This window comes from Lissotriton vulgaris, chromosome 8 (assembly GCF_964263255.1).
Source record: "Lissotriton vulgaris chromosome 8, aLisVul1.2, whole genome shotgun sequence".
Taxonomy (NCBI): Eukaryota; Metazoa; Chordata; class Amphibia; order Caudata; family Salamandridae; genus Lissotriton; species Lissotriton vulgaris.
Window position 1 is genome coordinate 1,290,069,683 of NC_141696.1, and position 12,863 is coordinate 1,290,082,545.

Sequence of the window (12,863 nt, forward strand, 5' to 3'; positions counted from 1 at the left end):
TGGTAGGCCTTCCATCGGCTTTGCCTGGTGCCTGGGTCCTGCCCTCTCTGAGTCTGCTGGGGGCCTGGCGGAAAGTGGAGACACTTGGGTTCGGGCCTGGCACGCTCGGGCCCGCTGCACTGTTGAGTGTGGGCTCCACTAGCGTACTTTGCCGCTAGGGGAGACCAGCTGTACATATAGCACAGCGAGTCAGCGTACTCCACCCTCTTTACTCCGGCGATGTCATCCCGGCGATCACAACGCTGACGACGGATGCGGAGCTGCAGACGGAACCTATCGACGAGAAGGGGTACTGCTGACGAAAACTTTCCAGATCCAGTCTGACGCCTGGGGGTTATTCTAAGGTAAGGAATCTAACTAACGTGTTTCTTTCAGATTACAATGGAGCAGACACAGAACTCCGAAGCCACCCCTTAAGGGCAAGCACCAACTACATTCTCAGCTCATCCTAGGACGTTTACCAACACACACAAAATGCTGCAGCTCACCCTGCGGTTGCCACAGCATTCCCTTTGAAGGTTGCAGTGGGAGGGTTTGGAATCAATACAGGATTTGGGGTAAAATTGTCATTTTTAAGCGACCACCCTTCCTACCCAAGAAGGAGGATAAAGCCACCAATGCGCTAAGTCCGCTTTCACCCTGTGCTGCAAATCGTGATAATTCAAGGCCGTCACCTCTGCTATAGTCTGGCGACCTGCAGGGCCAAGAATGAGATGGACCACAAGGCCCACAGAATTGAGAACGCCCGGGAGAGACCCTCCTGAGTCTCAGGAGCAACAGTGAGGTCCGGGGCCTGAGATTTGAAGATTTGTATGTGAAACCCAGAGACTGCCGCAAACTGCTGTGCCTCCTCTTAAACGCTTGGATCATCCTTCCGGGGTCGTCCAACTAATTCCCTACAAAAAATCTTACCAAAAGCTGCTGGGAGATCATCCAGTCCAGGCGACTAGCGTGTCTTCAACCTTGAGATTGCTGAAACAACCTCGTCTACACCAATCGGAGTTTCCAAACTGGCCTGCCATAAGGTGAGTTACCTTGGACCCGGCCAAGTAGCTATTAATTTCCGACACAGAAGGATCTTGTGGCGCTTACTGGGCTGCAGAATATGACCCAAACATCTCCGCTATATGTTCATTTCCGGTGGCTAGGATGCACTCCGTTTAAAGAGATTCCACTATGGTAGCCTCTCTCTGTCCCTTGAGTTTATTTACCTATAAACTCTGCACCTGTTGCACCAAACATAGAAAGTATGTTTGAGATGCAGGAGTGCGTACTCTGCATAATCAAGTTCTAAATGCGCTAGTTGTTTCTTGGCGGCCTCTAGTTGTCTCCATGCCCTAGGCGCCCATGTATGATGATGAATGCATTCAAAGTCTTGCACCTGCTGCTGAGCTTTTCCTGCCTTATCCTGCTGTAGGCAGCCAAAATGGCAGCCATTGATATGATTAAATGATAACCATCGCAACCTATACATTTAATGAACTAAAAAGGGCTTTGAAAGTGAATGAGGCCTTGTGGCACACCAAGGACATAAAAAGTTCGGAAACAAGAAAGTAGGAAGCAGCATTAAGTGAGTATGGTTTAACAGAAAAGAACACAAGTAATAAATCCAAATCTGAAGCCACTGGTCAAAGTTGCAAGGGGCTAGTATAAAGGAAACACTATGGACAACCAAGCCTTGAATGTGTAGACCACAACTCCCTTTCAGCTCAGTAAACCCATTGCACAGGTCGTAAAAATCTTCCTCAATAATAAGAATGCAAACACATTTGGGGGAAACCGATGTTCCACTAAAAGGGTTTATTGTTTGACATTGTCTACCAGACAGTTTACTGTAATGAAAACACTATTACAATTTCAATAGGGAAAGTATCACGGATCCCTTAAGTCCATAAACTGAAGGCTAAACCACCTAAAATAGACTTTTGCTGCAATGCCCCCCAACATTAGAACGAACTGCAAGAAGACTTGCATCAACTATTAGTACTTACTTTACACAATACATTAAAAGCTTGTTTAGTCTAAAACCCCTGCCCCCCGGATTAATGGTTAGATGTAATCAAACAATTTTTGGCTTTTTGTCCTGACTACTGCTGATTTTCGCTCTTCAGTGTCCCTGTTAATGTTACACTTCCAACATTACTCGGTAATGTCATATTCAGAACCCTTTAATAAACAAATTAAACCAGTACACTTGTTAATTGCTATTAAGAGCAAACGGTGTACTAGTGAGAAACGTGGCGGTGGTGGCAACATAAAAGAAAATTTAAAGTGTGGTAGATAAAAAAGGACTACTTTTAGAATGCGTTTAGCTAGACAGTTACATAAATGCTAGAGTAAGCTGGGCATAGGAAGTATCAATATACCTTCACGTGTGTCTCAGAAATAACTTGCTTGATTTGTCCTCTGCGCCACTGTTTGAGGACGGGTAGCTCAACAGCACAATACATATCAATATACCACTTTATTTCCTCTGGTTTTGATGTATCATAGACGTCAGACAACTCATCCTGCAAACTACATATAAAAAAAGAATCAATATGAAGTGTATTAAAGATTACAAATATAAAATGTATAATTTGAAGAAAAAAATAATGTATATATATATATATATATATACACACACACACACACACACACATTGATGACAATGGAGGAATAAAATATCTTTAGCACTTACTTTGGGTCCGTGTCCGTCGTTTGGTTTCCTGCATTTTTGGACCATTCTTTATAACTAGAGCACATGAAAAAACTAACGAAAAATGCAGATCGGCTGAGTGCAAAATGCTAGGGTAACTTCTCTCACTTGAGGATACACCTCTTGGAAGACATGGCTCCTCCCCACACTGAACAAACTTGATGAATGTACGAGTTACTTACCTTCGGTAACGATGTATCTGGTAGAGACGATTCTAGCCTCAGATTCCTACACATAGAATTATCCCCAGGCGTGAGACTGGATCCGGAAACTTTTTGCCACAGCATCCCTGCGCGCCGGGGGAAGGGCAGCATCACGCGACTCCGCCCAGGCTTCGTCTGCGTACGCATCACCTGTGGAGAGCCCACGCCTCCGGCAGACAAACTGCGACACTTACTCACCAGGGAGCGACGCCTGCCAAGGCTGATCGAGGGGAGGAAGCCAAACTTGAGAGACGCGCCGAGAGTAGTTTCATCCGGCGCTCCCGCCGCGACTACAGCTTCAACTGTTGGCACGCCTCACAATCAGTGGTGCTGTAATCTTCCCCATTCCCCATTGACATTGGGATCTGCTGCGCCGGGAAACCCTTTGTTGGGTAGCTGTGCGCCATATAAATTTAAACAAATAAAATAAATAAAATAAACACCACATACAAATGAGGTGAGGGTCCGTCGCTGACATAGCAGTCCACAAGACGTGCAAGTCTTGAAGGCTGAAGGCATTCGCACACTGTTCCACCAAAAAATAGCACAATGAGGAAGAAAAAAGGGGACCAAACAGGCCCATTAGCAGAGACCGGATCTGTGTTGCACGCGGAATAGGAAAAAACTGATGTAGGCGCGCCGGGGTGGGACTTATGTGACCTCGCTGACGTCACGTACGTGAACGACACCTGGGCGGAATCGTGTGATGCTGCCCCTCCCCGGGCGCGCAGGGATGCTGTTGCAAAAAGTTTCTGGATCCAGTCTCATGCCTGGGGATAATTCTACGGAAAGGAATCTGCGGCTAGTAGTCTCTATCAGATATCATATTTCACTAGAAGCATCTGTGTGTGAGTATAGATGTATGTATATATCAGTACACTTGTGCTATGACACTGAAAATGCATGTGGTCAAAAAACATGTTATTTCGATAAACTTTACGGATTACAGCACATTAACACATTTCAGACTTAAATGCTGCTGTTAAATAAAAATGCTTTGATGCATTACTTGATAACATTTCAAAGTGTTCTCTTTTGCTTCTCAAATGTTTTACAGCATTAGGTCAACAGTAGCAATCCTCAGATCAGAATTTCAGGAGAATCATTTACAATGTAAATTAGTTAATTTTATGCTGCTTTCTAACAAAGATATCTGAAAAACATGCATGGATTGGGTAGCCCTTGACTTAAATAAAAAGACCCATGCAAGTATGTCATCTAAATGTTGACCTCAGGTATTCTTCTAAGTCTTTGAATAAAGTTTAATGAAAATATATACAAAGAAGACCGTTGCAATGATGAACAAAACTAGTTACACTAACACTGTAAAAATATTCAATGTACAAAATGTAAAACACTTAAATATGTCATGAATACGTGCTTTACTGATTACCGTTTCAGTTGATTTTCAGAGGACAACCAATGCACAAACATCTTGTTGGCAGATTCCACATGACTAACACGTACTGGTAACTCTTCTCTGATTTTAAGAGACGCCAAGTCCTTATCCTCTTCAAGGATTGTGCTTCCAAATGGTGAATCACAAAACATAGTTTCTAGTGCCGGGTCCCATATTTCATCAACATTTTGGGATGAATCACTTAAGATGCAATGACATAAAACAATCTATATTATGTAATACTAAGACTGCATTACAAACCTACCTCCTGGCATTTATATGACAATTAAAATTTGAGCATTCATTTCTTTAATCTTTATTGCACAGATTCTATATATCAAGTAAAACATTTACGGAATATTAAACTTCATAACATACCCTCAACACCACCCCCTGCTATTTTCCTTCGCTTCTGAATATCCATGTTATTTTCAATAAAAAATATCAAAATAATACACAGCTCGATGTTTAAAATGGTTCGACCCAAATCTATGATGAAGATGGAAGGCCTTCACATTGTAAAAGAGCCTTAAGATTTAAACGACTAAGTCATAAACCACTGCAGCTCAGCTCAATTGGAGCTGCAACCTTGGAATAACATGGATATTTCAAACATGTAAACCCAATTGATTAGCATTTACCAATTCTATAAGTGCCACATGAAAAAGTGCAAGAAAAATTACCACAACTCAACCAAAACCTTCCATTCCGCTGTTTGAAATATGGACATAAATTGCCTGAACAGTTACTCTTGCTCTTTGAAGGTTTGTCATTATGTTGGGTACATATTCTTTTTGCTATATGTATTTAATGGCATTTTAAATAAAAAATATAAAAAAGAATAAGTGTATAAAGTAATACGATCAATCACTAATGGATTGGGTGTTATAACTAAGACATAATTATGTCAGAATAAACTACAACAAATGCAGTCCTCATCTTCTATAAGAAAACAGTATTTAAATAAATGGATATAATTTCCAACATCTTCAATCAGAGATCTAGGATTTCCCTAGTGAGTACAGTAAGAGGGTGAAATATGTGACTTTTCAATAATGGCTTGAGAGGAAAAGAAAGGGTAAAGAACAAAGAGCAATGGCTAAATGGTATCAAACCAATAAAACTCCCAGCTGAACACCTCCCAATCCGTATATCAAAAAGGAAGTCACTCAAGGACAGGACAAATTGAGTCCTACATTATATAGCAACAATTTACTAACCCTAAAGAGACATACAGCTTGTACAACAGGGGCATGGGTAATCATGTGGCACATGTTAGACCACTGTTTGTCTAATGAAGAAATTACCCTATTGCTCTTTAGACTTATTTTAATATGATGATTATCAAGCACTATCAGAGACTAAAATCATAACTGATAAGTATTTAAAAAAAGAGTCAGTGGTAGCCCAATTTAATAAACAGTCCTAGCCAGGAAATTGTTTAGTGACACTAGATTGCAAGGTTTTTTTTTAAATGGGATTCCTACAGCTCTTTAGGCACAGCTGCAGTTGGCAATATGGCAAAACATCGGTGGCACTCGTAACGTATATTTTGCATGGTTTTAAAATTTTTGGTGGTGTCATCTAAGAATAAGTCCTCCATAAAAGAAATCAATTTATCAGACCAGTTATCCCATTGAAGTGGGGAGTAGCCCATGCGTAGACTTACATTATGTGAGATAGATGCAGAGTGGTGTAAATGTATCATAAGCCTCCTGGGAGCAGTCTTCCAGTAGTAACAGTGAAATAACGTTATTGTATAAATCACTGTTTACAATAAACCTTGGTACATACGAAAATAGCAAAATATTCCCTTATTAAAACATCCCCCTTTATAAAATGTATAGACCGTTCTATTATAAAAAGACCAGATAGTTCTAGCAAGAGTTTGCATCATTAGGTTGATTACAACTATGGTCACTATCTCAATAGTTTAAAATAACCATAAGTTTAACCAAAAATATTAAAATATTTCTTATATGAGATTTGCTGTGAACATTAAAATAAGAACATACAGCCTATTTTATTGTCCACAAGTTAGTTATCACATTTTCATAAGTACTTCTGAATCTCCAAAAGCTTCGGACACAGGTAGATTATATGACCTACTGACTCTTCCTTATAGCCACATAGCCTACATCCTGATGTTCTGAAGCAGGTGACATGCCAAGGTCCATCAAATTGGGATGCTTAGAGTTTTTTATAGATCAAGCTAGACCTGGAGTGACCAGAGCACTTTACATAAGGAAACAGTGTGTTACCAGTTCCAGAAATGTCACATTAATTACAGAAAAATTACAAATTCAATACAGGAGTTATTGGCAAGTCGAGTGTCAGGATTAAAAAAAGAACAGGGGGAGCTGGCAGTCCATTTGAAGGAGATAGTAGCGGAGAAAAAGGTGAGACATATGTGCGAAGTCTGGCTGGGTAAGTGACGGCCAAAGCGGTGTGCCAGGGCCAAACTCCCCTATAGCTGTCGGTGCAACTCCACCAGGAATCGGCCATGCGTTCAGGCTCCGCCAGACGAGTATCAATTCAAGAAGAAGAGGGGGAGCTGGGTGACCAATTGGAAGGAGACAGCAGCGGAGAAAAGGCGAGACATATGTCCGAGGTCCGGCTGGGTAGGTGATGGTCAAAACGGTCCGCTAGAGCCAGTCTCCCCTATAGCTGTCGGTGCAGCTCCACCGGGATTCGGCCATGCGGTTCGGGTTCCGCCGGAATTAGAGAGATGATCAGGAGGTGACCGAAAATCAAGAGTCAAGATATATGTGAGTGGTTAACAGCCTCAGACACAAGACTTCCCCTAGAACTAAATGGGATCAGTGGCAGCCATTTTGGGGTCAGGCGCAGGGTGATGCTCATGCCCCTTGTTGTTGGAATCAAGCCTTTTAACAGGATTGGGTTTATGAGTAATCAGGAGCTTCCCTGGTGGTGAAGGAAGTAGATCATTAGTTGGAGTGTGCCGCCACTGTCCCTTCTGTAGCTACAGCACAAGGGCACCTTGTTGGAGTCAGGCGCAGACCGGGGATCATTAATTCTCTCGTGATGGAGAGATCACTTTGCTTACAGGGAGAAGGACCCAAGTTGGAGTGGGCCAAAGACGTTACTGGTGAAGATATCAAGGCTACTGCTCGCCGTTAGCCAGCCTCACTGAGCACTCCTAAAGGAAGACTTCCAGCTGGGCCGGGTGATGTTTCTTGGACATCCCTGGGGGTCTCAACCAGACCGTACTGAAGGGTTCACCGGTGAGGAGGGTGCTCTCACTCCTTGTGCATGTACTCCAGGGCCTGGGGGGGGGGGGTTACACATACCCCAGGGCAGGATCCACACCAGAGGTCCGGCTCCCCTGGACACAGGAGAGGCTGCCGTGCGGAGCTCCCCGATTCTCAACCACTAACCTTCCAAAATTAATTCTTACATGCCCTTTATCATTTGAAATGATATGTGGTTGTTTCACAGTGGCATAGGAGTCTAAAATCAAGTCTGCATGCTTATATTCCCATGATGATAAAATGTCTTCCTCACAGCTACTGATCAGCAGAGGGTTCTTTGGTCAGCCCACTAAAAATGGATAGTAGGGGTAATTTTTGTGCCTCCAATATATTCTTTAATGACAAAAGATTCAGACTCCCCTTTATGTCAGTGTTTGTGCTAAGGTCATCAAAACTTAAGTGAGGCTACTTAGGCTGTGCAGCAATGCAAGACAAAATGTATTATTGCTGCCATTTATAGTGCTTGTAGTAATGGAAACGCAATTCAAGACACAGCAGGCTTTGCAGAGTTGCCTGCCGAAGAGTAAACAAAAATGGAATTGCTTGTATGTATAGGTTATTTAAGTTCAATATTGTTTTTTAATTAAAAACCTGTGTTCCATATAGCAAAAGTGGTATTACCTTTAAATTGAACACTTTAATTGGCTGATGAACTGCCCTTTCGCCATAGATTCTTGTGTATATTTTTAAAGCACTGATTAATACTTTATAATCCTGTTTCTTTGGTGTAAAGTGTATGCTCCATACCAAGATTCTCATAATGTCGTACCGTATCAATATGTGACTAGTCAATTTACCATATTTTTTGCTTATGAGGTTTTCCAAAACACACTACTTTTGGTTTTACTTGATTAACTGAAAGAAAATTCTGTGTGCTGAACTAATAAGGGAGTTTAGAGGCCTCTAGCTGTTAGAGAGAAGATTACCAGGTCATCTCAATAGGCTAGATGTGTTATTGTTTCCCTAATTTTGGTGGTATAAAGTCTGCATATTCCAGGTGAGTATGGAGATTAGAAATATAAAGGAAAAACAGAAGGAGAGATAAAATGCATCTGTATTCTAGAGACCATCCAGGGTATGGATGTTTGGTGAAAAACATTCTCATATCATAGCCCTAATAAAGTGAAGAAAAGCTTAGTCCATTCCATTATTAAGCAGCTTAGACCACGAGAGAGGGCAGATGACCTTGTCAACTGATGTGCTGTAATCAATGTAAAAGACATGCAATCAACGCTGCCTGTCTATTTATTCTGAGCTAAAATCGTCAAGGGAATATTATCAATGGTAGAGCATCTAGGACGAAATCCTGACTGGTGGAAAGTAATTAAATTTTTCACAGTAGACCAAACAAGCAATTTTTTAAGGAGACATTTTGCAAAGATCTTACCTTTGCAATCAAGGAGGGCAAGGAGTCTGTTGTTACTTGGATCACTTGTATCACCAATTTTATGGATCGGATAGATAATAGATCAAACATTGGAATGCCCTACCCATAGACCTGAGATGCAACCCTTCTTACTTCAGCTTTAAAGAAGACCCCAAAATGCACTCCCTCAACAAATGTTTGGGAGTCTTAACCAGCGCCCTGAATTCGCCCTCCCCCTTTCCACTTTTCTGGTACGCCCCTACTTTCCCCCTGTCTCCCCCTCCCCTCCCACTGCCTCTGCTTTCTCCCTCCCCCCCTACTCTCATCCGCTCCCTCGCCTAGTCCTTCCCCTCCCCTCCCACTCCCCCATCTCCTACCAAATCGTCCCCATCTGCTTCCCACCCCCTTTTTCACGTCAAACGTCCTACTACCAGCTGCCCTTTATGCCTTTCCCCATCCCATACCATTATACAAAATCTGATATCCCATTTCCATGATATACATGTATATAGCTCTTGCTCCATCTATCTGTGTTATTTGATATGTGTAAATCCAATTGTTTCTCTTTTATTAATTTGTTGATACTCCATATTGGGAAATTATTGTTTTATACCGTTACCATCTTCATACTCATTTAAAGCGCTCTGATACCTCTGGGTCTAGCCAGCGCTATATAAAACCTCTAAAATAAATAAATAGATCCTTTCCAAGATGACCATGCAAAACTGCATTACACAATTCTTGAAAACACATGATACATAAGAGAACTCCGAGGGACTGAATAATGTTTTGTAATATTGATAGGCAGGTCATTTAGTGAGGAAGCCAGAGAGGAACAATTTTATCTCAGGTTATACGTAAAGTTGAGTTGAAGTATGTACGGTTGTCCAATGAGTGTACATAGTTGCCTGCATAGAGATGGAATATGTTTCCCACATCTCAAAAGGAATAAAATAAATTCAAGCAGGTCTGTAAACTTTCATTCCACTACATACCAGAGACCAAAAACAATTAGATTGGTTTGATTTCACTTCCTCAATAAGATGTGTTCACGGCATATTGTAATGAAAGTGTTTTATTAGTTTCAAGATATGATCATGCAAATTTGCTTCTTTAATCTGATCATCATGTGCCAATGTTTTAGGGCTGCTTTAATAACTGTTGTAATGCCTTCCAATGTACCTGCTTTGCATGTCTGTTCCACTGGGTAAGAAGATTATCAACACCAATCTTGCCAAATGAACCATTTTTGCACTGGTTTTCTGATAAAAAAGCTTAGAAAATTTCCTAAAAAAACATATTCCAATCTTCTAGCCAAATCCCAGAATACACCATTTTCTTCTGTGTTACGAAGGTTTTGTGTTTAAGCGGAGATAATTTCAAAGTGAGATGTCCAGTCCATCGAATGATCCTGTTGATAATTATTGTTAGGTTGTTATCGACTGAATTGGTATTTGAAGAAAGCAGTTGATAGTTTAGGTTAATCAAATTACCTGAGGATTATGAATGCTTTCATTAAGGAGCATAGTTTCATAACTTCTGCAAAGATACAAATGAGAATAATGTAAGAAGGAATAAACAATGCTTGTTTTCGTGACCAATACTGAAGGTTGAAAGAGCAGGTAAGTCACACTTGGTCCCACCATTTAATGATCAATAACCCATGCTTTGCAATAGAGTAAGAGCGTATCTTCCGATTGCCGTGGGATTCCTCCTGATAGCAGTTGGGGAAATTGGTGGATTATATATGTCTGGTTGATCATCCGTCAGTGACTCGACCAATAGGTAGAACAGGTTCTGCTTAAAATCCTCTTTTAGAATTGTAAGACAACTATCATTTAAATTATTAACTCCAGATTGTAAAACAACCATCAATATTGAAATTGGTTCCTTGTTGATGATGGTGGAAAATAAACGTTTATAATAAGGAGTAGTCTGCCTTTTTTGTGTGACCCATGTTTTAATGGATATGCTTTCAACTGTAAGCTGGTGTTGACTAGGATAATTAATTCGCTGCTTGGTCTGCCACACACTTTTGGTTGCCGAGTTCCGCCGGTTGTCAAATTGGGCAGATGGAATGATGTCATTTTCCATTATTACTGCATACAAATTAGATGAAATTGCATCAAAAATAATGTCAAAGTGTTGGAAAGATATTTCTCAACTTTGGCGATATTCCAAGAGAAGATTATAAGAATCTCTCAGGTTGAAAAACCTTGGTCAAATTGTTTATTAGGAACAAGACGGCAATTTCGGGGCATTTCCATTCTGCATAATCGGGGTAGATAGCCTCTGAACACTGGGATTAATCGTTCAATGACAATTAATGCTGATCATTAAGTTTTATTAAATGATTCTGGTTTTCTGTACTTTGAGATTACTTTTCTTTTTCATTATAAGCTTTAAGGCATCAGGACGAAGGCTGTCAACATAGGGCTACTTTGGATTGCAAACTTGCCTCAAAGTTATTACACGTGCCTCCAATTTCGCTCACCTCGCCCAAATTCTAGAAGAGATTGACCCAGTTGCCTATGCTGTTCGTGTGATGAAATGAAGATTTATAAAGCACAACTAATACACTGTGGTGTCTAGGTGCTATCTTCTGAGAAACAGCGTGAGACTGTCTATGACAAGGAGTGTGTGGGCTATTGACTAAACAGTCAGGTTTTAAGGCCTTTCTTTTTGAAGAGTTCAATTTTCAACAATTGTGCACCATCCATTTGCCAATGTGGATAATACAATCATGGAACCTGCCAGCTGTTGAATTTGGTTTGCTGGCTACTGATACAATTATTGGTGTTTTGTCAGCGTATGACACTAAGGCAATTCCATAGGATCCGATTACTTCAGCCAAAGGGAGACTATTAAGGTTCAAAATGGGTAGTGCCCAATAATGATCATTGGGGAACTCCACAGGGAAAAGATAAAGAGGGTGAGACAGTCGCCCAAGGCCACCGATTGAATTTGGTCACTAAGATTGGTCGTTAGTAAGGCCAATGCTTTATCTTTGATCATGAGTGAGGAAAGATAGTTGACCAGGAGTTTGTAGTTGACCGTATCAAATGTGGCTGATAGATCCAATAGGATCAGTGCAGCATTTCCCCCTTGGTCTAACATTTGTCTGAGTTCCTCTGTGGCAGTAATACGGGCTAATTCTGTGCTGTGATGTGCCTATAGGATAAACTGAGATGGATCTAATGGATTTAAGTACAGCCTTTGACATGGTCTCTCATGCCGTGTTGATAAATGCCTTACAGTCTATAGGGGTTACTGTTTCTGCTCTTAGCTGGTTAACCTCTTTTCCTACTGGCCGCACGTTTCAGGTCTTCTCTGCAGCAAACTCCAAGATTCACTCATCCCCGTATGGAGTCCCACAAGGGTCTATCCTTAGTCCTTTGTTGTTTAACATTGATGTTAGACCTCTGGCAACGATCGTTGAAGAAGCTGGGCTGTCGTTATTTTCTTACGCGGATGACACTCAGATTATCTTCTCACTTTCTGCGGCAAAAAAAATCAGATCCTTCTGCTCTTCGGGCTGGGCTGAGCAAAGTGGCATCTTGGATGCATGCCAATTTTCTCAAACTGAATGGTGAAAAAACTGAGGTTCTGATATTGGGGAAAGACAAAGAGCTCTGTGGTCCACAACATTGGCCCGCAGAACTGGGCGCAGTACTGCAGCCTTCCCACAATGTTCGCTAACCTTGGCTATATTATTGACCACTCACTATCTATGGGTCAACAAGCCATGAAGGTTGCTGCAAAATGCTTCACCATTCTAAAGTGGCGGAGAAAAATCTTGTGGATGCTTCCTAGCCCTACTCCTAGAACCGTAGTCCAGGCTCTTGTTACAATTTGACTGGACTATGGTAACATCCTCTATCTTGGAGCTAATAAAGATGTGACACGAAAGCTACAGAGAGTACAT

General features: G+C 41.3%; 1 protein-coding gene across 1 annotated transcript in view; it reads right to left on the reverse strand.

Annotated features, from left to right (window-relative positions):
- RNF17 (ring finger protein 17) overlaps nt 1-12,863 on the reverse strand; it is a 2,333,865-nt gene that overhangs the window by 780,008 nt on the left and 1,540,994 nt on the right. Inside the window, exons 24-25 of the mRNA XM_086933472.1 lie at nt 4,295-4,501; nt 2,367-2,517 (exon numbers count right to left, since the gene is read on the reverse strand). Coding sequence (XP_086789598.1) covers nt 2,367-2,517; nt 4,295-4,501 — 358 coding nt within the window. The remainder of the gene's footprint in view (nt 1-2,366; nt 2,518-4,294; nt 4,502-12,863) is intronic.